At 38.8% G+C, this 27,669-nt stretch overlaps 1 protein-coding gene and 2 long non-coding RNA genes across 8 annotated transcripts in view; 1 reads left to right on the top strand and 2 right to left on the bottom strand.

Annotated features, from left to right (window-relative positions):
- The window catches only part of GLI3 (GLI family zinc finger 3), a 277,297-nt gene that overhangs the window by 89,968 nt on the left and 159,660 nt on the right, over positions 1–27,669 (bottom strand). For all 6 annotated transcript variants that reach the window (XM_032244432.1, XM_032244433.1, XM_032244434.1 and 3 more), the window contains one exon: positions 26,840–26,945. In XM_032244432.1, coding sequence (XP_032100323.1) covers positions 26,840–26,945 — 106 coding nt within the window. The remainder of the gene's footprint in view (positions 1–26,839; positions 26,946–27,669) is intronic.
- LOC116527411 lies at positions 279–22,876 on the bottom strand. Its single transcript, XR_004258535.1, has 3 exons — positions 22,867–22,876; positions 15,580–15,585; positions 279–2,158 (listed from the first exon to the last, which is right to left on the bottom strand). It is a non-coding gene; the product is annotated as an uncharacterized LOC116527411 (long non-coding RNA).
- LOC116527410 lies at positions 2,076–17,966 on the top strand. The gene is made up of 3 exons (XR_004258534.1): positions 2,076–2,160; positions 4,597–4,599; positions 17,956–17,966. It is a non-coding gene; the product is annotated as an uncharacterized LOC116527410 (long non-coding RNA).

Here is a 27,669-nt window from a genome sequence, read left to right as displayed (position 1 = left end):
ACCATTTCTTTTCAAAACAACTTGAGGCTTTCATACCCAATCAGAAATTAGTAAAATGGCTTGTTTAAATAGAAATACTCATAACCTATTAGTCTTTCCTATTTTAGCTCTTTACTACAAAACAAGTTAGCTTTCTGTCGTTTGTTAACACAGCCCCTAAGCTCCAGTTAGACATGTCTGTCATTGGTAAAATCTTATACCATATTTAGATGTGTTTGCTACCTTAGAAAGTACAGGGGATGCTCTAATCCGTTCATTCATTCATTCTTCACTTATTTATAGATTTCCACTGAGGGACTGGTGTCCCAGGATGCAGAAAAGCCATTTCAGAAAGCCAGGAGATGATGCCTCCTGGGCCAGCTTTTGTGATCCAGGAATAACTCGGTCTGAGCAATATGAACTAAACAACAGGGTGGGCAATGGCATTTCATAATGGCTTTTCTTGATTTACTCAAAGATTGGAACCATTATTTCTCTAAAATTCTGGAGTTGAGATGAGTAGTAAGAATAACCCTAGAGGTCCTAATTTTATTTTGAAGAATTATACACAGGAAAGCTAATCAGCATCTAGAAAAACATAAAAATTATGGAGGCTTTCATTAACCCCAAAGAAAGCCTATGAGGCTGTTTTCTCCTTACAAGAAAGTCTATCAAGTCTGATGCCACTTGGATTCATGCCCATCCTACCAGGACACTGAAGGTATCTACTAAACCAGCTTCCCACAAGTGAGTCTCCATGACCTGGTCATATCTTCCCTGGCAGAGGCACAGGGCTCTATGGTTCTTTTACACACTGCTAAGAAGCAACAGTGGAAAGGAGAGTTCCTCCAGGATTTGATGATAAAGTCAGGAAACTTCAGCCAACTATCATGAAGGTCTCGTTCAAATGTGTCCCTTCCAGAGAGATGCAGCTGAGGAGATATGAGATCACCTATTTCCAAACAGGGTGCCTAGACATGTTTTTAGACAGGAATGCAAATAAGAAAGCTGGAAGTTAATCAACTGCTGTAAAGAAACAAACTATCTAGTAATCAAAGGCCATCTGCTCCCAGTATAGGAAGAGAAAAGTGTTTAATAAAAGTTATGCAGCAAGGGGTCATCAGGAATTCTAGATACAGATGTATCAGGCAGTCATAAGGGGGTCACCAGAAATTCTAGATACAGGTGAATCCAAGCAGTGGGACCCAATGTGGGTGGACCTCAGCCTTCATACCCATCTTCTCCTTGTCCTTAAAGGTCCAATGGGGAAGACAACAACACTGTGGGAGTCTTGGGAAATTGAAATGAATAAAGTCTCATGTACTGAGCCTAGTATATACTGAAGTCTCAACACATATGCACACATGTATATAAATATACACATACATCCATATATGTAAAATCACATGTGGCATACACATCACACACTGTGCTAACATACTCCACCAGTAATACACATATACAGAAACATATTTATATACATATGTGTAAATGCATATAGTTATATGCACACATATAAACATACATACATGCATAGTAGAGGTAGCAAATGCAGCATACTATGTGATTTCAAATATTGAAATATTAAGACATTATTTTTGTTAAGACTTTGTTTACAGCAATTTAAATTCATAGCAAAATTGAGCTGTAGGACAGGGATTTCCCATGTACCCTGCCTGCACATATAAATAGCCTCCTGCCATTATCAACATCTCCCACCAGAGTGCTACATTTGTTACGAGTAATGAGCCTACATTGACACATCATCGTCATCCAAAGTCCACAGTTTAGGGTTCACTCTTGGTCTTATCCTTTCTATGGGTTTGGGCAAATGTATACAGTCTCATATTGAGGAGTCTCACTGTCCTAAAAATCCGCTTTCACCAATTCTTCCCTTCTTCCTTTTCCCAGCCCCTAACCCCAGGAAACCACTGATCTTTTTACCCTTACCATCGTTTTGCCTTTTCCAGAATGTCATACAGAATGTAGACTTTACAGATTGGCCCCTTTTGATTGTACTATGCATTTAAGTTCCCTCCATATCTTTTCAAAGCTCATTTCCTTTCAGTACTGAATAATATTCCATTGCATGGAATAGCTTATTTAGTCATTCACTTACTGAAGGAAAGTTTGGTTGCTTCCAAGTTTTGGCAATTATGAAGAAAGCTGCTATAAACATCTGTCTGTGTGCAGGCTTTTTGTGTAGAGAAATCCCCTTTCCGTAGCAAATCCGATCACACTAGTTGGCTTTGCTCCCCTCCCTGACAGCACCTTGGAGGCACCTCCTTGAATTTTCCAGGACCTCCCTTAGCTAAATCATGAAGTCACACAAGGTGGTTAAAAAAATGAACTCAGTAATCAAATGCAAGGGCTTTGAAGGAATGGGATTTGAATTCAGGTTTCCGCACTTATTCCCTCATTCAAGCATCTCAAGCATCAGTTTCCTTATACACAAAATTGAAATAATCACAGCTCCCTCCAGGGGCTGCTGTGAGGGCTGGAATCCTGTGTGTAAAGGCAGGAACACAGTGTGCCTAAGTGCTGTGGTTATTGATGATCTTGCAGAACCAGCCAAGAACACTTCTTTTCTTCTGACTCTAAACTCAGGAAAAAAAAAAAGTCCAAATGGCAATTTGCTCCCTAGCAGAGCAGTGGCTGGTATTCAGTTTCTCACTGAAGTTTGGTCACTTATTAATTCTGTTTCCACATCAGGCTCTTGTGAGCTGGGTTAACGTATTTCTCTAGTGCTGAAGTGTCACAAAAATGAGTTTCTAAGCAAACAAAGCTGAGCACCCAAACTTGAACTACAATAGCCAAACAGTCTCCTGACAGATGTAAACTGTCTTTAAATAAAGGTGCTTTTAACCCTACCTAACAGAGCCACCTTCAAATTCTTGGCAGCTAGATCATTTGTCAGTTATTGTGGGGTTTTGTTTTGTTTTTGAGACGGAATTTTGCTCGTTGCCCAGGCTGGAGTGCAATGGCATGATCTCGGCTCACTGCAACCTCCACCTCCTAGATTCAAGCAATTCTCCTGCCTCAGCCTCCCAAGTAGCTGGGCTTACAGACATGTGCCACCATGCCTGGCTAATTTTTTGTCTTTTTAGTAGAGATGGGATTTCACCATGTTGATCAGGCTGGTCTCAAACTCCTGACCTCAGATGATCCAACCCACCTCGGTCTCCCAAAGGGCTGGGATTACAGGCATGAGACACTGCACCTGGCCCAGTTATTGTGCTTTTAACTTGAAAGCAAATCTGGGAGGTTAAGCTCCTTAAATTTAACAGGCAGACGTGTGTTCAGTGCTGTGTGGGGGACACTCAGGATTATTATTCAGAGGAGAGCTGAATTCCACTGAAGGAAAAGGACAGGGGAGGTATGGAGAAGGCAGCCACAAAATTTCCCATATAAATGACATATATTTTCCTACAAACGACCATAAACTTGGCCTGGTAAATATTTGTCAAGCTTGTTAAAAACCTTCATTTAAGGATTAAAAGTAGTGCCAGGAAAAAATTATAGGTGTCTCCTTGATGTACATTTTTAGTAGATACACACAGAAATGAACTGAAGATCGCTGCTTTCCGTCATTGTGGCTGTCCACCTTCTCTCTGTCCTGGGACTGTCTGTGGCTCAGTCATTGGAGATAAACACAAACCATGGAGAGAAGAACCAAAACAACACACAAACATTCTGAGAAAAACAATGACATTCAGAACTGGTCCAAGAGCAGACATTCCATGCTACTTAAGTTGCAGCAAAAGAGTATAGAAATATACCAGTGGCCCTCAAAACTAAATCTGACAAACTACTCTCTGGGCACCAGAGATTCCCAAACTATAGAGGGTTGTCGGGGCTGCAGGGCATGGCTGGGAAGAGGCGCCTTGCTCCATTATCTCTGCATCCTGGCTCCTGTATGCAAGGCCTCTGTGTCCACTCAGGGATAAGGAAGGCCCCTTACGCTGTTTCTACCCATTTGTCTTCCAAGACGGTGAAGACCTAATGAGTCACTGGCATTTTGTTTCCATATTGCCCAGTGGAAATTGGACAACTGTATGTGAAATACAATTTCTAATAGAAGGCAGGAATTGTTTCGATCTTCTACCAAAAGACAATAAAACAATATAACGTTGTTTCTGTTTGTGTAGATAACTTGACTTCCAAATAATTTTTATATGGTCATGAAAATAGATTACAATGAAAAGAGTAGAGGATTCTTATCACAGCATTTTTAACAATATACTACAATAACCTTAAAAATAAAAACAGGTTGCAGAGAATAACTGGACTTCTTAGTTAGAATGAAATGTTATTATATAATCTAATGCATTACTGCCTTTTCATCTATCTTACTGGGTTGCTAAAATGGCAAGATTAAAATCACAGTGTTTAATCATTTGCATTACCCATTATGAGAGCATTAAACAAGGTTTATATGCCAGATTATTACAATTTGCTTGGGACACTGTACACATATCTCCCCCATCTCTGAATGATGGCTCCAACTACTAGAAGACTGAAATACGTTGGTTTTTTACATAAGCTTATTTTTTGTTTGATTTTTTTATATAACAAGTAGACATCCTTCTTGAGCGGTGGTCTAATAGAGAACAGAAGATAGTTATCCCTTTTAATGCATTTTAACCAATTAATTATTCAATAGACAGTTTTAATAAATCAAAATTTTTAATTAAAAAGTTTGCTTTTGCCCCAGGGCAGTGGCTCCTGCCTGTAATCCCAGCACTTTGGGAGGCTAAACTGGAGGATCACTCAAGCCCAGGAGTTCAAGATCAATCTGAACAACATGGGGAGACCCCATCTCTAGAAAAATAAAAAATAAAAAAATTAGACTGGCATGGTGGCACACACCTATAGTCCCAGCTACTTGGGAGGCTGAGGCAGGAGGATTGCTTGAGCCTGAGAGATTGAGGCTGCAACGGGCCATGATTGCACCACTGTACTCCAGCCTGGGCAACAGAGTGAAACCTTGCCTCAAATACACATATTTATATTATTATAAATATCTATGTATTTTTTCCTTTCCATACTCTAAAGAAAACAAATATCTAAAATGTTCAGAGTGAAACAGTAGACACTGTCATCAATTTGCACAATCCTACATTTTGTTTATTCCTCTATGCAAAGTAAGCTTCTGGATAACCTCTGCCCTAGAAACACCACGTGACCCTGAAAGGTGCCGATGGTTATGGTGGTTATTTTCCATTTGCTCTTCCACCTCCCCAGGGCCACGGCCTGTGGAGGGTGGAGGTGGTCTTTAAGGTCTGAATCAGCTGGCTCACCTTCCTTCCAGTTTCCACTTAAGGGAAGCACGGCAGGAGTTGGCAGTAGGGGAAAACAAGTCCCCTTTTCGCTCTCGCTAGCTGTGGCTCTGCAGTATGGCATTGCTCCCCCAAGGTCACTGCTCCTGGCGGATGAGCCCCTCCTCTACTGCTGCAGCCCTCACTGAATCACTTTTTCACTCCAAATTCAACTGTACTAGGTGCTTTACTATTACTTGTTCGTCTCCTTAATCCTACCCGCACCTCTGTACTTATATCCACTCCATTAGCCCCCCAGGCCCCTCCTTGATAAAATGATTCCATTTCCAATCCTGTTTTTATCATCTTGTAGCTATGAAATACTTTTCCATGAATTTTTAATTGGTGTATGCTTTTTATAAATTTACCATTTTGGATTTTAATTTTTAAAAACTACACGTATAACCACACAGATGAACATTTCAATGATGTCTTCATTGGATATACATTTGATATGGTTTGGCTTTGTCTCTATCCAGATCTCATCTTGAATTCCCATGTGTTGTGGAAGGGACCCTGTGGGAGATGGTTGAATCATGGGAGCGGGTCTGTTCTGATGGTGAATGAGTCTCAGGAGATCTGATGGTTTTATAGAGGGGAGTTTCCCTACAAGGGCTCTCTTTTCTTGTCTGCCGCCATGTGAAACGTGGCTTTCACCTTCCACCATGATTGTGAAGCCTCCCAGCCATGTGGAACTGTAAGTCCACTAAACTTCTTTCTTTTATAAATTGCCCAGTCTCAGACATGTCTTTATCAGCAGCGCAAAAATGGACTAATCCAACACTTTTTGCAAATTCATTTCCTAAGAATCCACTATGATTTCTGCACTTGAGAGAGATTTCAAGGAGCATGATACACGGTCTCACAGCCCCTTCTCTAAAACAGCCTACAGTCAAATGAGGGGAAAGGCTACACTCAAAAGAAGTGTGTATGCGTGGATGTGACCTAATGAGTGACACAGCCAAAAAGCATTCACAGAATGTTCCCAAAAGCATCTGGGTCATGAAAAATATGGACTATGAACCAGTAAATATGATTTGAATGGAAGCAGCCACTAAAGGTGAGTGCTAGAATTACACATTAATGCTAAGGTGATGAGTATTTTCTTATATGAAGAATTGAAGGGCTAAGGCTGAATTTTCTGAAGACAGAGAAGGAAAAAGAAATATTTGCCTTAATGATGAAACATTACTTCAAGAGATTTTTGTAAATAAGTTTCTTATATTTATTTTCTATTCATGTCTGAGTATTAAAAAAAACTTCATATTCCATGAATGAAAAATTCAAGTGATTATTTTTTAAAAGTAGCCATTTACTATATCCAAACTATTCAAATCTAACCCATGTCAACATTTTAACATAATTACTTCCAGCATTTTCTCAGGTCTTACGCACTTCTTACCTATTCAAAGTAAAAATCACGTGTTTTGAATTATACTTTCTTAATATGATACGTTTTTTCTATTCTCTTTTAACTAACTGTCCATAAACATCTTTTAGAGTGCAGTGCAAATTAAAACCAAAATGAGTTATCATTAAACATCCACTAGAGTGTCTGAAATTAAGATGTCTGACAGTGATAAATGTTGATGAGGATTTGGGCCAACGGGAACTTTCAACGTGAGCACAAGCTGGCACTACCTCTTTGGAAAACAGTCAGGCATCAGGTACACGCATAAATTCTTACCGTATAATCCAGCAATCCCTTTCCTTGGAATGTATGAGACAATCATGTGTGCATAAGTGCCATGTACTCAAAGAATCATAGCAGCAATATTCACTTAAAAACTGGAAATAACCAATACCTATGAACAGCAGAATGGACAAATAATTCATATAATGAAATAATAAACAGCTATGAAAATGAACAAACTACAACATAAAAAATCTCACAAACATAATAATGGATAGAAGAATCCTGGCACACATAACAAAGAATGAAAGAATTTCTTTTGAAACAATCTGGATGGAGCTAGAGGCCATTATTCCAGGTGAAGTAACTCAGGAATGGAAAATCACATACCATATGTTCTCATTTACAACTGAGAGCTGAGCTATGGGTAGGTGAGGGCATACACCCAGATTGGTAGAAAGGTCTTTAGAGACTCAAAGGCAGCAGGGGGCAGGGGAGGCAGTGGGAGAGAATAAAGGATAAAAAACTACACAATGGGTACAATATACACTACTGGTGTCACAGGTGTGCTAAAATCTCAGACTTTACCACTATACACATCATCCATGTAACAAAAAACCACTTGTACCCCCAAAAGCTATCGAAATAAAAAATATGTAATAAAGAAAATGGGAAGTTCATCAGAAAAAAATAAAAATAAAAATAAACTAAACAAAGAAGGACGCTGGCACTAAAGAATATAATGTTCATTAACATTTATATAAAGTTCATTAACAGACAAAAGTCAACTTCAGTGTTAGGACAGTCAGGATACTGTTTACCTTCAGGTGGGTGGAGAGTGTGGAAGAATGGCTTCTAAAGTGCAGGGATGTTCTATTTCTAGACCTGTTAAGGGGTTAGAAGTTTCCACTCCATGATCATTCATCATAATTTACTGAGCTACATGTGTACATTTTCTGTACCTTTCTCTGTATTATTCATCAATAATTTTTTTAAAAGGATACATGCCAAATATATCGAGATTTCCCATAGTGGTTTCAACCATTTCAATTAAATTCAGAAAATCAAATTGTTATACATTTTTATTTTTCAAAACTTATAAAATATTGATGCTTTAAAAGGTACCATAAATAATAACATATTTACTGCTATAAAACAAAAGTAGTCTAGTTGACACAACAGTCTAAATTCGAAGTAAGCTATGGAAGGTGGACATCTGTGTATTAACTTTGGAGGGGGCTGAGGCTACTGCTAAGCCAATCAAAGGAGCTTCTTGTGAAGAGAGAGGCCAAACAAATACAAGGACATTAGTCATGTCCTTCCAACAACCAAAACAATGTTATACAAGTATCACTATATGAGAGCAATGCAATTGTTTATAGCTGAAATTGATTTCATTCCTTCCAGGAAAGACTGAAAAGCACAATGTAATTTGTCTCTACTCTCTACTGTAAATATAACTCTATATTAACAAATTAAAATTTCAAGGTCAACGAATTAAAAAGAAAGTCCATTCCAGTCATTATAACGTGCAATGCACTGTTATTAAAAACAGATCTTAATGAACATACCACTGGTTAAAATATGTACTTGAGAGCTAAATGACCACATCTCATAGCATGGGACTGTGTTCTATCCCACTAACCCTTGCTTAAAAAGAGCTCAATGTGTGTCTCACACTGTAGAATCAAGAACAGAAGACAGAAAAAAGTGGTGAAAAGTGTGTATCTGAACCAAATGGCAGATGCCAACTTGTTCTTAAATAACATACATTTTAAATATTTTAATTCCATGAATACACATTATATTTAAAATTATTACTTTAACAGACTTTTTTATCCTCCAAACTGAGTCCAAATAGTTCACACAAAGGTATCCTTGTTTCTTCAATGTCTAATAAATGAAAACGACGGTTTCTTATCTTCTTCCCCTGATTACTAGACTTGGTAAGAAGGATAAAAAACCAGTAACTACTATATAAAATGTTTTAATATATAATGTATGTACTATATAAATATAAAATGGAATTAGTAAGTATGAATGAATATAATATTCTACTTATAATTATAAAATAATCACAAATTATTAATTATTAATTAATATAATAAAAATAAATGTCAGAACTCACTGTTAGAAGAACTAATATGCTATGGCCATCTTTACAATGTCCACAGACATACCACCTTGATGAGGAAACAGCTGTAGCTGTCAACAGAGACATTCAGATGTCCAGTTACAATTCTTTTCCTACCCGCTACTGCCATGTTGAATCAGGGATGGAGGGCTGCTTTTATTGGTTGGGTTGTGTGACATCTGATGGGGCTCTGTTTTCTAGACATTTTCCTAACTGGTCTGTATTAAGAATGCACATAGATATTGTCCTTTCCTCTCCTCTTCCCCTTAGATAAGAAGTAGTTACCTTTGAGCAGCTAAGTCTTTTCCCTTAGGTGGTCCCTTTTCCTCTAGTGGAGCAGGCCACGGCCAATTCAGCCAGGCCCAGACGATCAAAGGAGTCTCTGCTTCCATCTCACCCTCCTGCTCCCTGTACCTGGAATTGTGCACTCAGTCAGCTGTTCTAACACCAGTTGCAAGATCTCAGGCTTAGGTTTGACTAATGGGTGAACTAGATCTTTAAAAGCCTGTTTGGCTCTCCAGCTACTTAAGCCCAGACAGAAGCAGCAGCACTGTACCACTTACTTTTTAACAGCAAAAGATACAGAAAGCATTTAGCCTGGCGCCTGTCACATGGTAAGTTCTCACCAAATGTTGGCCCCTATAACCAACACCTTCATTCCTGCTGCTGCTGCCATTACTAAAGCTCTGGGTTAGTTAAGGCCAAAGTCACCTGGCTTCCATTGCCTTCTTGAGGACCGATTTCCCTGGAGGACCTGATAAGGAGTGAGCTGTCAGGGACCAGGGTGAGTACAGCTATGATGTCACTTCAGCATTATTTAGGAGCACCCATCTCATCCTTTCTCCTAACAAATAGATAGAGTGATTTGATTTGACGTTAGTTAAAATGACGAGAATTTTTTTCCCCAAAGTAAATTCGAGAGCATAATAATTCTGTAGTTTTAGTTCAGCAACTTCATTGCCATGAGGAAATAAAACTTTTGTCTTTAGAAATAGAGAAAACACCCTAAAAACGATGAGTTTGTGTCCTTTATAGGGACATGGATGAACCTGGAAACTATCATTCTCAGCAAACTGACACAAGAACAGAAAATCAAACACCACATGTTCTCACTCATAGGCAGGTGTGGAACAATGAGAACACATGAACACAGGGAGGGGAGCATCACACACTGGGGTCTGTGGCAGGTAAATAGGGGAGGAGCAGCCGCAGGTGGGGAGTAGGGGAGGGATAAAATGGGGAGAAATGTCAGATATAGGTGATGGGGAGGAAGGCAGCAAACCATATTGCCATGTATGTACCTATGCAATAATCTTGCATGTTCTTCACATGTATCCAAAAACCTAAAACACAATAAAATATATTTTAAAAAAATAGAGAAAACAAAATTTTTTAAATAAGTTCGATTTCTGTGACATTTCTCTCTATTTTACACTAATTCTACTGATTCTAGAATGGGTGCAATTTGATGAATTACCAATTCCAACTTAAAAACAGTACTCAAATAGGCAAAATAATATCCTTTCCGAAAGAATATACAAGGTAAAATAGAAAAATGTTGACAGACAATAGTGTAGAAAGAATAGCTCGTCAAACAACTAAATCCCTCTAAGATGAACTAACTGTGCCCGGGATAAGTGACATTTGTTTGTCTAGGTGCTACATTTTCCAACAATGCAGAAACAAATCCATCATGGTTTCCTTTTGCAGAAACTTTTAAGTCTAAGCCATAACGCGCACCAAGTATAAGGAAAAATGATCCTAACATACATATAAGAGAATTAATTAGATATGTTTATTTATAAACAAACCAGCTCATGCTTGTATCACTTACATGGAAATTTCAACAATCCAAGGTAAACAGCTACTTTAAAAATCTCAGCAGCACTAAGGCAGAATCTGTTATTCAAGGGAGAACTTTCCCTGCAGTGGATTTCAGGTACTAGGTGGATATAATTAATTGAAAACATGAAGTTAGGTTCCAACAATTTAAACCTTGCTTAATGTTGGGTCTGGTGGGGCAGGTGTTATGGAGGATATTTATACCAAAGACAGGAAGCACCTAGAATTCTGAGACAAGAAGAGGGTAAGGCTACCTCAAGAATCAGAATAAATCTTTTATCAACAGTAGTCTTGTCTTCTACTAGCTAGTATAAAGACTTTTTCTTTTTTTTTTTTTTTTTAAGATAGTCTCGCTCTGTCTCCCAGGCTTGAGTGCATTGGCATGATCTTGGCTCACTGCAACCTCTGCCTCCTGGGCTCAAGCGATTCTCCTGCCTCAGCCTCTCAAGTAGCTGGGACTACAGTTGTGCACCCCCACGCCCATCTAATTTTTGTATTTTTAGTAGAGATGGAGTTTCACCACATTGATCAGACTGGTCTTGAATTCCTGACCTCATGATCCTCCCACCTCGGCCTCCCAAAGTGCTGGGAATATAGGCGTAAGCCACCTCGCCGAGCATATAAAGACTTTTTCAATATTAGTTTCATCATCATCCCCATCATAATTATTATTATTACTGTTAACCTCTAATTAGACTTTTTGAATTATCCTAGAACCTTGACATCTCTCTCCTACTTCCCCCTCATTCTTTTAATCATCCTTATTTTAAGTCATACAGAGATCTCCAACCAAGATACTATCATTAACGATCTCAACAACTCTTCTCCAGAATAAAATCTTCAAGGTTTGCTACGGCCATTGGTCCAACAGAGGTGAGAAAAGTGAGCCCTTTTGAAGTGACAGGCTCTTTGGATGTAACTGGAAGTAGAGCTTGCAGGACTACTCTATGTGACTAAGACTTTATGTCCTCAGCATACTTCACAATATTTCAGAACTTTATCCCCTTGAAGGGTATTAACTTTTCAAAAATACATTATATATGGAAAAGGAGTACATGTAGTGTGCTGGGGAACTATTTGTCTGTATTATTCAACAGAAAAACAGTATCAACTTCTACATAAAGGGATACTTTTCTTAGGGGTCTTATTATCACGGCCTTAGGGAATTTTGCCCAAGACATAGAGAACAGCATCATGGAGGACTGAAAATAAGTCTGGCCACTTGACAAGGAGCCACAAATTCTCCTCCTGCAGTTCATTCTTCAGAGAGAAAGGAAGTCTTCTGATACCATGAGAGAGGAGAGATTATTCTGACTGGAAATGTCTAAATGATGTGCAAGAATTACTTGTTCATATTGCCCTTGGAAAACCTGTGCACAAAACCATGGTCTTATCAAAAACAGCTTTTTGAGCTTCACTGTTTTCATCTGTCAAATGAGCAACTTTGGAGTACATGATCTCCATTCTACTCACAAGGTTAAAAGTCCCCTTTGTTCCTAAAATCCAATGATTTCTATGATTCAAACCATTTTTCCCTGTCTGCCATTGCTTAGCTTTGACCATGTTATAAAGTCTGTTGCTTGAATAAACTTTTGTTTACAATTTAGTGATCCATCATTTGAGCATCCGACAAATGAGAACTCTTCTTTTTCCTTTCTTGAGAACAGCATCTTGAGGACATTCCAGCAACTGATGTCCTCTCTGGGCCACTGTGGTCTTCAACTTTGATACTACTCCCAGGAGAAATGATAGGGTCTGGCTTTATGCTAATTAGACTTGGATGGTGATTGATTAGAAGAAAGTGGGACCACATAGCCATGCAATAGGTTCAGCACTAAGCCACAAGCTTCAACACTAAAGGAGCTTTTACCAGTGAGTTCACAGCTATTAGATGTTTTTATATTAACAACATTTCTCCTTTCCAGGTTTGTGCATTTTATCTTTATTCTTTCAAATCCTGAAATTGCTTGGATAAGAGAGAGGGTTTATATATTATACACACACACAGACACACACACACACACACACACACACACACACACATTTCTAAGAGCAGCCTGAACTTTTAGGGGAAATTGAAGAGGCTTTGTGTCAAGTACAGCTAAATCCAGCCTTTCCATATCAAACCTCTGCTAGAAAATTACTGTGCAGATGATAAGGCAGAAAGATATAATAAAAAGTGACTCTACTCAATTTACACTGCAATATTGGTATGACTGAATATTTTTCATTCAGGTGCCTGATAAAATCGCTAAACTGTATTGCAGATAAATAAAGGAGGCTTCTGTCAAGAATAAACACCATTAATCATGAAGTCTTACCCTCTCAGAGCCTGTGCTATGCATCTGCACAAATACACCAGCATAACCATCACACAACACATGCTTTCCTCCTTTATAAACTGTTCCAAGCTGAAGAAGTGCTCGTTTTTCATTTTGTAAGGTTTAGGAGGCAATAGCATTTTGAAAATATTCTCTTTACATTTTTAACTTTACATTCTTGCAACTAGGCCCATTACTGTCACAGTTAGGAAAATGTGGCTGAGCTCTCAGGGGAAAAAAACTTGACAATGAATCAATTTTTTGACTGAATACATACGTACACATGCACATAATATATATGACATACTATTTATATATCCTTAACTCTAAGACGTTACTGATCTAAAGATGTAAAATTGTTTCATATACCAATAAAAAAAGATAATGGTTCCCTATCCCTTTTGGTTTTTACTTTACTTATTAAAAGAGCACTTTTAGAATTATTCAGACATAGATTTTTTTGAACGTATATCATTTTAGCACATGCACAAAAAAAGGAAATATAAGTAAAATCATTTTATTAAAAGATACCTGGAACTTCCTCATGACTGCCACTTCACCAATAAGCAATTGTAAAACACTATAGATTGTAAAATACATCCCAATTTCAGAGATGTTAAAAGATGGAAAAGGGGATGTACTTCTTAGAATAGATGATTTAAATATGGTAATAGATATGTAGCAGGCAATTCTGCCATTTGTCAAATACCTATGCTGTGACAGACACCACGTTAAGTGCTATATATATGATCCTTTGCTGAATCCTTGATATAAAATGGGATTGAATGATGAAACTGGCTTGGACAGATTAAGTAATCTGACAGTAAATATCTGAGCTGAATTCAAACTTGGTCTATGAGTTTAAGTCTATGCTTTTAAACACAAAGAAAAACTACCCCAAACCAAATACACATGTATATATATGCTTAAATACACTTGTATGTTTAGCATTATTGATGTATTTAATAGAAAAGGATGATATGGTTATTCTAGCTACCTTACCTTCCAAAAGGAACCTATTTAAATTGACATTCAAATTGTAGTGTCATGGTAGGTCACGCTGGTGGCTGTGGTATACACAAAGCGTCACTTGGAGAGTATAAAGAGTAATGAGGGAGGTATGACCAGCATTCAGGCAAGACTTTTTCAGCAGAGCTTCACATAAGGAAAGAACAGGCAAGAAACTTTACGGCTTAGGAGGAAAAAAAAATGGCATGTGGGCATGCATGTGTTAGGGCTATAGCATTTTAATGGAATCCCCTTGGAACTGTCCACACACTAGAAAAAAACAATGAACAAATTTAAATTTTCCCTAATTATGAGATGTTAAGAACTAGAAGGGATCTTAAGGATCATTTAATCCAACTATTTTATTTTGTACAAGGTCTGCAGAAGTGAAGGAAACTGCTCAAGGATCCGGTTAACTTGCAGCAGAGTTGAGAATGGAACCTCACTGAGGTCTACGGTTATTATGAAAACAACTGATTAACTAGTTTTACAAAGAGGATCGTCAGAAGCCATGTGCCAACAGCACTATATTTGAGTCTTCTGGAATTACACTTTGAAACCCAAGCAAATAGCATTGTCATGCGTGAATGTAACCAACGTATTATTGGGTGGGGAAGGCGTGTGCTCAGAGGAACTATTCAGCAAACCCATAATCCAGTCCCATCCATGAGGGATGTTTAGTTGTGTTACACAGGAAGTATTATGGAAGCTACATTTCAGCTCACTGGGGGATCTGTTTGCAGAGCCAACTCCAAGCAGGAAGTGCCTCTTCTAGCCAAAAGAGGTTTAACTCTCATCTTCATGATAAATCCTCCCTCTGTGAAGAAGCAGCTTGATCCTGCAGTGAAGTGTTTATTTGCTAAATGGAACACTGGCAGAGACCCTCACAACAGTCTGTGCCCCAGTGATGCACAGCCACATTGGGGGCTCACAGATGCCAAATACCAAGAGCCTCATTCAGCCAGGCCCAGCAAGAGAAGAGGATACCACTGAAACCAGGCCCTGACCACACTGCTTGGTGCTTCTCCAGTTCTTTAAGGAAGAGCTTCTGTGTTAAAAATAAGTATTTATATTGTATCATTTTCATCACAGACTGTGTGTTCAATCATTCCAGACAAATTTTTTGGTCCTCTTTTTGGAAGCCCCAAATTATTATTAAAACTTTTCCCAGGTACACTATCAATAAATGCAGACCCTGGGTTAGCTACAATCCACCCCACCTGCTTATTAGAGTCGAGATTCTCATGCACAAAAAAGGCAAGCAAAAACAGCTGACCGGACCCTTTATAAGAATTTTGCTTTTAAGTCAGCTGAATTTTGTTAAGAGATATCACAATGTTTTACCAATATCTACATTGAGGGTACAATGCATTAGAGAATAAAATATTTACTCTTTGTTAGTAGAGGGTAGAAAACATTGTTCATAATTTATAACTTGTTCCTTTCTGTCCCAGTCATAAACCATACTTCAAAAAATAACATAGGTACAAGAAAATGTAATGGTTATAAGATACTAGAATAATTTTGTTTTTGTTGTTCATTATTTCTATACATATAGCAATGCATTTTGTGCAAATTAAACTGACATTCTTTAGATATGTAAATTTAACTCAAATGGAGCTAGTGGGCTCCCCTCTCACCTACACTGGATGATTTATGTTACTAACTTGGGCTTGAGCGTAACAGCCTGAGCTACCCTCCTTCAACGGCATTATTCACACTGAAAGAAAACCAAATGACTTAGTAGCCTCCTTCACTGATTTTAAGGCTAGTAATGATTCAAGAGTAGCCACGTTATTAAACTAGAATGAAGCACTACTCTCCTCACTAATGAGGTTAAAAAATGTCTTTACATCTCCACGTTAGGGGCACTTAGCAAGTACTCTGCTTGGCAGAGACCCACAGCGGATCGAAGCCATGGACTAATCACGCAGGCCGGAATCAAATGGACTGGAAGAATTAGGAGACTTGTGGCTCGGAGGAATGTAATTCATGCAGAAAAGCGTTGTCAGAGCAAGGCCAGGGAACCTCATGGGAAGAAAGCAAAATAAACAGTTCAACAAAGAAAACAAAGAAGGGCCAATAGGCTTTTCTAAAGCTTGAGTACACTGAGACTTCAGTGGGTGCCTAGGACAAAGACCTCATCAAAGGACACCCTTGCAAAGCAAACAGACCAAGGAAGGATGTTTCTCTCCAATACACGCAGGGGGAAGGGGGTGGACTCTACTTTTCGCTCCTTCCAATTCAACTTGCACAACTCCGAACTTCCAACTCAACTCCCTCCACCAACAAACACCAAGAAACGGCCACTAATAATAACCTAAGTAACTAAGAAGTCCTGTTTGTCTGGGTTAAAGATGGGGAAAGGTGGGGAGGTTAACACAAATTAAATATGGTGCAGTGCACCTCTGGATTGCACTTCAGATCACGAAAAGGCCTTTGGAAGTGCACCCACCACCTGGGTCACAGTCCCACCGCCTGCTCCCTACATTCCAGAAGATGAAGAGAGACTCCAGAAATGCTCAAGGATTTACACTTTGAAAATTCTCTCTCACAAACAGTATACAACATCCGCAATTGTGCAGAATGGAGTCTAGCATGGCTTTCTGAAGAAGGTTGCACCTCTGCTCTCAGCTCCAGCCTCACAATTCTATTTCCAGTGGACTCTTGACTTGGACTATTCTTCTCTCAATCCGATGACTACATGTATCACTGCAGCCCTGAAATGACTTTGATCATTAAAACAAGATTAAAATACTTGAGGCTGACCTTCTTTTTCCCCTCTTGGCTGCTTCCTTTAAGATGGAAGACCATGCTGTCTTTTGTTGACTAATCCCAAGGACAGGCTTAGAGTACTACAAGGAACACAGACAGAAGTGAGCGCTGTAGGGGTACATACACATATATAGTAACACAGTAAGATATATAAAATAACATAAGACACTTACTTTAAATAAATACAACATGGTAAGTAATAAAAACATTAACATAATCTAACATCATTCTACTATTAATCTGTTATATCCCTGGCAAATAACATATGAAAAATCAGAGTCCCCTTTAGAGGGCTGATTGCTTATGTTACTGACTTACAGTTCTAAATTTGTTCCTGAAAACTTTCCCTAGAGTGCATAGTATATGGTGACAACAATGGGCACTAGGAATACGGGGATTTTGCTCCGTGGGGGAACCAGACATTGCTTTGAACAGAAGCAAGAAGCATTTTAGTAAACTAGAAATGTTTATTTCCATGCTATCTTAAAAATGTAAAGCATATTCAAGCAACATGGTTTGGTGATTTGTTTTGCAAATGAGGCAATTAGTTTAACTCCTAGAGCTTCCCTCTCCCACTCCCCAACAGGTGATAGAGATACTATTCACTTACGGTGAGCTTGGCAATATTTGGATACTCTTTGAATGTATTTACAATAATATTGGCAGTTTTCATGTTTCACCTATAACTCGTTCCCAGATAATGAAGACATATTAACCTTGTAAGGCCTGAGGGAATCATTTACTGTGTCCAGTTAATATAACTCCCTTCGGCTGGGCTCTGGCTATCCAGGCCGTACTGGACTTGGCCATGGTATGCACGGGGCTCCTTGGGAACAATTGACAAGTAATGCCTGGCAATGAGGGTACAGGTGAACCTTTAAAAAAAAAAAAAAGAGAGAGAGTGCCTTCAAGGGCAAATGTATACACAATTCATTTTGGTATTAGTTCAGATTTTTAGTCTGGGGCTAGGCTTCTGTTCCCTGTAAGAGTCTCAACTGAGAACTTCTTTTTAGTGAATCTGTAACCTCCCTGTAGTTGCATAAGGAAGTTTTAAATATCTGTCACTTACAAACATGCGAAATGCTGCATATGCCAAAATATTAGGTGATGGGATTGTAGAAAACCTATGGCTTTGGGTTGCAGACTCTCACTTGGATCTTCATTGGAAATGCACTCACATGCTATAAGGCAGTTCCTGCCACTCTGACCATTCTCCCTGCATTATTTTCTTCCTGCACGTACATGTGCACACACAAGAGAGAAGAGGCAGAGTATATTTCTAGCACTGCACTTGATGTTTTTCAACAGTTATAAAAATTGATGCAATGTCACCAAATTAGCTAGGTCAGCACAGGAGACAAACACGGGCCAGCAAGCCATTTACCTTGTTAATTTGTACTGAACTGCAACATAATCATGCACATTTCTGCTCTGGTCTGCCTTTTACAAAGACCACATCAAAACTAAAAATGGCCAAGATTGCATTTTTCAAACGTGTTTCCGTACAAGTTACCTACTTTTTCTCAGGACTCTGAGGATGAGGTTCAAATCCACCTCTCTCCTCCGTTTTCCTTTTAGTGTGTTTAGTTTGCTTGGATCACTGGAGATGCAAAAATCTTGGTAATGTGTTACTTAATATTCAAAAAGTTAGCAAGCAGGTTCCTGGAAACGTATCTGCTAACATTTTATTTTCTGATGTATGATTTTCCCTGGGGCAGGGATGGGGATGTAACAATAACAACAATGAGTGACAGGCAGCCCTGTGTCATTGGCCTTTGTTCCCCGGGGAAAGGTCTGAAATGAACTCAGCTTGCAGTGTGGCTATAGGAAATGGCATGTCTTTGTTTAGGTGAAAAAAGTGCGGCTCTGTTACCTAAGTGAGGGAGAGATAGCCACATAGGAAGGGCTGCAGGCAGCTTCAGTTTGGGGAGTATTCGTCATATAAAACTAACCTCAAAGTATCTTCCCATCGGACAAATTCTGTTAAAGCTCGATTTTCTCAAACACATATTTTTAAAAAATAAATAAAATGACGACAGTAAATTTCTGTTTTCTTTGAAGCCAGGCTTAACATGAGTGGAAGCATTGTACTCAAAGAAAAAAGTCTGTTACAGCCCAGTACCTCCCAGGCCCCCGCAACAGGTTTGACAGCAGCCTCTATAGAGTCGGCGGCTTCCGGTTCAGTGAACGTGAATACCTCAGTCAATATCTGCTCCCAGGACCGTGCTGCTGAGCGCAGCACAAAGAACACAGGAATTTTATCCAAGAAGCTAGCACTCAGACTCTCTGAATATACACTATAATTAGGGCCTGCTTTCTCTGCAACTAAGGACCAAATTCAATATTTCAGTCATTAGAAATACTGCAAAACAGAAAGGAGTATCTGCCCTTTGAGTACAATTTACCTGTTTTGTGGTTGTTTCTTAATGCAAAGTAAAGCGTGTATTGGTGGATTTGGATTTATGTGCCAGTTCATCAAAATTTTAGAAATTTGGGAAGTGAAACTCAACCATCTTTTCATATCTATGAGGGAACTATGATCTAGGTGGCCAAAGGTAGTTCTTGAAAATTAGGCAGGCCTTAAACTTTTTCAGTTAATCATGAGAAATGACAACCAGAAAATAAGGCTTATCTTATTTTTTGGTTTGACATGATATACAGTGAAATATGTGAAGAATAGCAGTAGAAAAGCATAAAAGTAGAAAACATGACACATGGCATTGCTCATAGAAAAAGAAAAATAAAGCAGAGAAGGAAGTACAGAGTGAGGATGCAGAAGGGGTGTTATTTTAGACCAAGGGTTGGCAAACTTTATCTTTCAGGCATTTCAGGTTATATTCTCTGTCACAGTTACTCAACTCTTCCCTGGTATTGCTAAAGCTGCCACAGATAATACTAAACAAGGAGAGTCACTGTGTTCCAATAAAACTTTATTGGCAAAAACAGGTCATGAACCATAAGTGGCCCGTAGACCATAGTTTGCCAATCCCTGTTTTAAATAGTTGTTCATAGAGGACCTCTCTGAGAAGGAGAAACTGAGCAGGGAAATGTATGAAGGGAGGGAGCAAGCCATAGGTATCTGAAGAAAGAAGGCTCCAGGCAGATACACATTGTGATCTAGTCCAACATGGCTTCCCTTCTATTGGGTCTACCGTTATAATCACTAATTATTATCCACCCAATGTTCTAATAGAGTCTTCTCAAATGTGATTGTTAAGTACTGGTCAACACTCCACCCAGGTGATGAGTCACAATTTACCAAACCACTCCTGTGGCTGAACATGTAAACTGCTCTGTTGTTTAGTGTCATACATTCTACAGTCAAAGACTAATAAGCTTCTCATTTTTGGGCTAATCAACAGGCATATTAGGGCAAAAGGCCTGAACATGGCTTTTAATGGCTCTTCCCACGCCCTGTCATATTTGACCTTGGGAATGTGCAGAAGACAATGACAGCCAGTAACACTTAAAACTTCCTATCAGGTGCTGTTAGAAATAGTTGTGCTCAACCAGGAAGTAGAAACTAGCGCAGCCATGCCTGTGGTCTTCATTTTCACTGGTATGGAGTCTGACGCCTGGGTTAACACAATGGCACTACCTACTTGTAAGCTAGGTAGCTCCTCTGTGTCAAGATTTCCGTATCTTTAAAATGAAACTAATAGTAATAACTCCAGCACAGAGTTGTTACAAGTATTACAGGAGATGACTACATAAAGTCTTTAACATTGTGCTCAGCCTATAGTAAGTACTCAAAAACGTCAGCTATGGTCATGATTATACATTTTTCCATCTGAATTATCCATTTCTTTTTTGCCCTTATCTTTGATATTGTTGTGTACTTAAATTGTTCATTTAAGATGGCTAATTTCATTCATTTTTATTCCATGTGTAGGATCTGGAAAGCAGCAATACATTAAATAGTACTCAGTCACATAAGGGGACCAGTAACTGCTTTAATATCAGGAAATCCATTTGACAGTGGAGAGCATCTGACAGGGCAATAGCTACTTTTAATAGAATCTCTTCTATCAAAAGTAGTCACTGAGCTTTTGTTTTTTGAATCCTAGCTTGTTGGCATGAGGTGGGTGACACACTCAAGCAAAAACAAAAGAAAATGATGGTAATAGCAGTGACCTATTATTTTCACCATCATTAAAAATAATATTTATTTAGGAGCTACTATATGTAGAGCATGGGCTCAGCCTAGTACAGTAAATGCAAAGAAATACACAGATAGTCTTCACCCTGAGAGATATAATTATAATTTAGTTCATGTTTTCTTTTTCTTTTTTGGGAGGGTGGGGAGTGCGTTAATATTTGCTGCAGTATTTGCTAGAGTTTGTAATTTGATATGTCATTACACTTCATTAATCTCCATAATGTTTATGGTAAAGTACAAATACTGGGGGTGAAAAGAACTTTCCTTTGTTAATTTTAAGCTACACTACTAAAATATTCCAAACTAGTTATGCCCCCAAGTATAATTATAAGGTTTTACTAAATCTCCATATTTTACTGGAAACTTTCCTGAAAATGAAACGAAAGAAATCACTATTACCTGTACAGGCCCAATACAGAGTTTTAAGTAAGTGGCTACACTGAAGAGGCTCCCTTGGAATAAGTATATGAGCTCTCAGTAAAGACAGTACCAGGACAAGCAATGTGCTAAATTTGGGAGAGGGGAACTCAGTAGTAGCCTTGGCCATCTACTTACTATTTACTTCTCTAAGCTTTTACCATAATGATATGTCTTTTCTTAGAGCTTTTTCTCTCTGGGAAGAAGTGTATTTATTCATACTCCAAACTTGCCTCTCATCTCCCTGCTCTCATTCCGAACAGGCAGCCATAATTATGGGGGCGAGGCCTTACCTATTTCCAGTGCACTCTATTTCACAGCTGATATTAATGATCTTCATGTACTGAGTCCTCTCCCAGAGGTGAAGGGAGGTGGGCCACTTTTAGTGGGAAGAACAGCTCTCCTTACTTAGGTGGAATGAGTCCAGAGAGTGTTAGGCAGCCTTGGAAGGAGCCACATTGGTTCAACAAAGAAAAAAAAAAAAAGAGCTGACAGAACAGAACAGAACATGAGTGCTCATTTTCCCTAAGAAGAAAAGCTGGTTTTCGAAAGTGGATTAGTAAAGTGGATGGTGAAATGCCACAGCCTCTGTGTGAGCTGGCTTGGGGTGCAGTACTGTTCACATCCACGGCACAAAGCAGGGGCAGCTCACAGCTCGACGGGCAAGATCGGTGGGGCTTAATTACTGCAATGGATTAGTAACCAAGGACCCAGCTTTGGAAAATGAATTGCAGATCTCAGTATGAAACAGAAGGACAGTTCAAAATTCAATTCATACTGGTCCATAAATGAGAAAACCTTGGCTCAGAAAGGTTGTACGTAAGGGCTAAATTTCTTTTTCCCAAGAAAAATCCAGAATGAATGAAATCAAATGTAATTTAAAGCTACTTTATAATTTGGGTTTCCACAAATACACCACGTCTACTTCTAAAAAGGACGCATGCTTAATTGAGTTCTAACACTAAGAAACAAAAAACGCACACTCAAAATGCAAGAGAGAAAGTATTTTCATTATTACTGTGGAAAGTAGTCACTTGAAAATGCCATTGTATTCTGGGGTAGTAGGCAATAATATGCCAATTGCCTGAATTTCCAAGTAAAATTTTAAAAATTAGTACTTATTTTTATCCTAGCAGGCATCATTTGTTCCCATAGACTACAATAGTGCCTCCTTGAGTTAGGAAAGGACCAGCCCTGATGCCAACAATGCAAGGCAGGAACCACAGAGGAGACCAAGAGGTAAAAATACATATACAAAATACGACTATGTGTGCAGAGACTCAGGTTCTTTCATCAATGCACAAAATAATCTCGGTAATAAAGCAGACTCACTCTGATATTTTTTCTAAAACATTCTACTTCTTGAGATTAACCTTAACAAATCTCTCAAATGATTTGAGAGAGGGAGAGAGAGCAACACTTCTGTTGTCTACTGGGCCTAAGACCTGGTGAATTCAGTGAATAACTTTCAGAAGAAAAGGGAAGCTTCCTCATATCCAATGTTTCTTAATTTTCAAATTACTTGAATTAAACAAATGCAATGCAGGAACTGCACATTCTATAAGACGACCTTTACGTGACAACTCAGGGAACGAAAATATTTATATTTCAGGTCCTACTTAGAAGTTCTGAGTCTAAATTCATAATTTTGAGTTAAGAAACAAAGTGTGAATAAATTATAATATTATTTCTAGTGCTGTATTTAATCCATTCAAGTTTCTATACTCATTCTACACTGCCTAACCATAAACTGTGGATAACACTGTAAGGATAAGCAGGGCAAGCTAAAGGCATTCCATTTAACAAACTGGGCTCTTTAATACAAACTGACGTATTTCCGTACATATTTATAAGGCATAGCGGTTATTATTAGGCTGTAATTGCAGTTGTTCTAACACCTAATAAGCCATGGTTGGAAAAACAAAGGCAGGTTAATTTGTGATTTCCTCTACTCATTCAGAGGCAAATTAAGTGTCAAACAGCTAATACAGAACATATTTCATTTTATGAGATTTTAATTTAATTCTGCACCATATCGTTGATGCCTTAATATAGGGTGGTTTATCTAAAAAGAGGAGCAATTTATAAACCTCTTTCAATAGACTCTTTAATGATAGGATATGATAGCATAATTATAGAAGCGCCCGCCCTTCTTCTAAATAGAGATCTGTCTGCATTTCCATCAACACAAATCCTTGTTTTTAAGAGGCTCGTAATTTAATTTTTAAAGCTGGCACCAGAAGAACAATTGTGTATACAAAATAATGAGAATATCTCCAAACTTTGTCTTCTTATAATTAAAATATTTATTGCAAAAACAGTACTCTTCATTTGATCTCATTTTCTGTAAGACAAATATATAGCAAACAGTTTGGAATTCAAGTTCTGGATGAAGTGATTTTACTTTCCTAGGTAATTGATTTACCCCTCAGCAAATACGTGCTTTTAAGATTTCTATAACCAAGTCACATTTGCCTAGATTAGCCTCCACTTTCAAGGTGATCACAGGTGTCTGCTTATCATACCTCAGAAGGTGCAAGAGTAACCCAGGGACTCATAACTGAGCAAGGGCAGAATAGAAACTCCCAGTATTTTTCATGCCCCCAAGTGTCTGGAATGCCAACCCTCAGCATTTGTTTAGAGCTCTGTGCTTTTCAGAGTGCTTACATGAACATTATTTCACTCAACTCTCCCTGTGCTCTGAAGAGCTGGGTACAGCAGATAGCTTCATTTCCATGTAATGAAACCTGCACGTGCAAATGTCAGTGGCCAGAGTTCACAGCACAAGTGAGTGGCAACACAAGAACAGGAATTGGAGCTCTCTGACTGCTCCTCCCCCATCTCCCAGACTGGGCCAATGTGAGTGTCCACTGAGCACCTTTTACAAAGTGTCTGACCAAGTGCAGGGTACTGCCTACAAAACTAGCAGGAAGCAGTGACTGCTAACAATAAATCGCCAAGCAAGAGGAAAAGCACCACAATAAAGCTACATATAAGATGCTATAAAAACAGTCTCTGGGATGGCCCTTGAATTAGTCCTTGAGGATGACTATAAGCAGGAGTTCACCATGCAGAAGGAAGGCCACTGAGACCAATGCAGAGAGAATGTCACATCACAAAGACCCAGGGGCGTGACATGTCCAGCTTCCTGGGGCCCACTTCATAAGCATAGGGTCCACCCAGGGCCTTGCCAGGATGCACCAAAACCAGGCAGTCCCAGGAGGCCACAAACCTATAAGCTCACCATTCTCTTGCCCGTAGCAATAATATTCCCTCTAGGAACCTTCCAGGACTTCTCTTTTGAGGCTCAGGATTAACTATCAGCTTTACGTTATGAATCTTTTTGATAATTATACATTTAGGCTACTAGAGAATAATTTAGTCAGATGCTGCTAAAGTATCCAAAGCTTGGCTCAAAAGGCAGGAAGAACTAAAATCCAAAGAAAACCCAGCTCAACAGTCACACCGGAAATGTGACTCCCCAACTCCCCCTATGAGGATGGTCCAGATGCGACCTGCCTTGTCTTGTGATATTAACATCATGGGCCAACACAGGTCAGCAAGCAGGGCTCAGAACACATAGTGGGGGCCACAGGAGAGTTTGCTGTTATATTACACCACAGAACCAAGACATGAAATTTGTATTGATGAATTCATATTTGAATTTCATTACAAGAAAAACTATAATGAATGCAGAGGAAATAGTTCAGCCTATCATATAAACTCATTTAAAACATTTCTCTACAGCATCGTTTCTGAAAGAATGAAGAACTCCAAAATTCCATAGAAAAATCTGATTTAAATTAACTACATCACAGAGGCTCCAGTCTGGGAGGAATTAGCCATCCATGTCTCCAAGGCCTATCTGGCCCTTGCATGCTCTGAACCACGGGGCAGAGCCTCATCTGAGATGCATGTGGTCACATCTGTACCATAAAACCTCTGTATAACGGGGTGAATTACATGTCATGTTTCAGGCTGAACTTGGAATTTCCTTCCCTTTGTATAGGGAATTTTTAATTGGTCTCTTGGTTTTATTTGAGAGTATTTTTAGCAGGCTTCAGAACCCTGTAAATACTTACTTGTGTTCCAGTGAAAAGTCAAAGAATAAGTCACAAGTTTCTGCATTCTCTCTCTATAAATACCCACTTCTCCTTTAATGCTTATAGAAGTCTGCAACACAGATTTATTACTTACCTCCAGGCAAATCTGCCCTGAAATTACAATCCAGTAATGGGAGATGGATCCAAAAAACTGTTGGTAAAATATTATATGTGTACTTGGACATGTAGTTAGGATTGTTAATATCAATTAATTCTGTTCACAGAGGAGGACTTGTTTTAAAACAACTTCATTTTTCTTTGGCATAATATGTAATTACACAGCTGTAACTAATAGCCATGGAGATGCGATCTACCATCTGAATAACCAGCATTATTCTTCAAAGTATTATTTGTGCTTTTCTAACTTTACTGTCTCAGAATAATGGTGATTATTAGATTTGACTAAATGTATATATCAAGGCTGTTGGCAAGGGACAGCCCATCCCAGAGAGTGGCTCCAATTGTTATAGTACATGACAGTTTCCTAGACAGTACTACAAAAGAATACTATTTTATTTTGCAAGTCCACCATCCTTTACTTCCTCCAAACCAAGTAAGATTGTATTTATTTCCAAGAGATTTTCTTTTTTCCTTTCCTAATGTATGTTATCAACAGCATTCTTTCCTTCTATCTTTCTATAAACCATGTGCTCGATCAGATTTGCCATTTTGTTTGGGTGACATTCCCATCAATCAAGTGACTTTTGGTGTACTTACATAGGGGTTATGAAAATTTACCATAAAAATTTCATTCGAATTCATTGTGATCCCTAGAAAAGGACTTTCACGTTACAGAAATTTTAACATAAAAAAACTTCAAATCTAATGTCAACCAAATACATATTCTGAGGGTAACTTTCCATTAGGCTTTTACTTTTTAATTTAGTATTTACAGCCCACAGAACCCACGTCAGCAAAATATATAGGAAATATCTGTCGGTTACGTAGTGTGACAGGCATTCCTCAGGAAGCGGCAGGGATTTGCTTCAGTGAATCCACGAACTGACAGGCTTGCTATATTTCAAAAGTAAATCTTACACTTCTATCACATCTTCAAAACCCAGTGGATGTGCCATTAACAAAAAGTCCTGAGATGGTAAAAGCCAGTATCTTGTTTCATTTCATTAATGAGGAAAGTGTTAATACTTACATATGCAATGGAGGAATCGGAGAGGGATCGTAATGGTAACGGCCCTCGTGATGTCTGGCATCAATTGGTACAGGAGGATGGAAGGCAGGGAAAAGATGAGGGGGATCTGGAAAAAAAAAAAAAAAAAGAGCCCAATCTGTATCAAATGAACACTTCCAAGCAGCATTCTGATTCACAAAGCAACACTGCTGTACTATTATACCTTCACTACTTACACTTAATCTAAGAATTTGTGGAAGAACTCTTCAAGGTTAGTTACAAGGCTATGTGGGGTCCTACAGAAATATGACTGAGTAAGTAGAGCCTGCACCTTCCTGAGAAGGTAGAGCCTGTGACTGCAACTAACACCCAGACGGGAAAGCAAGAGAAGAACAACACGGCTCCCTATCTTGAAAGATAGGCTGACGAGAGGAGAAGGGCTGAAGGGAGACACAAAGCCAAGAGGAACAAATTAGAACACACTTACTTGAAAAATGAAATTATATTGTCAAGTTTTAGACGACAAAGACATTGTCATACAAATACTAGTTTCATTTCTCCCATGCTCATGATGCTTTTAAGAATGGAAAGGCTCGCTAGAATCTGTGGCTGATATATATATGCACGTACACATGCTTCCTTTTTTTTTTTTAACTTAAATGCATATTCCCCTCCTTCTTGGCCTGGGTTAGGCCTCCACGACCCCTACACAAAGGCAGCAAATCTATGCCCTGGCCAGAGAAGTGCTGTGCAGCCTCCTGGAAGAGATGAGCTGACCCACTCAAACTCACATGGAGAGAGGTCTAGAACAAAATTCAGGGAATTCCTCCCAAGATAGCATTAACAGTCAC

This window comes from Sapajus apella, unplaced genomic scaffold (assembly GCF_009761245.1).
Source record: "Sapajus apella isolate SASKATOON/1434 unplaced genomic scaffold, GSC_monkey_1.0 scaffold54, whole genome shotgun sequence".
NCBI classification, from domain to species: domain Eukaryota; kingdom Metazoa; phylum Chordata; class Mammalia; order Primates; family Cebidae; genus Sapajus; species Sapajus apella.
Note: the sequence above shows the minus strand (reverse complement) of the source record. Positions and strands in the feature narration are given on the sequence as shown.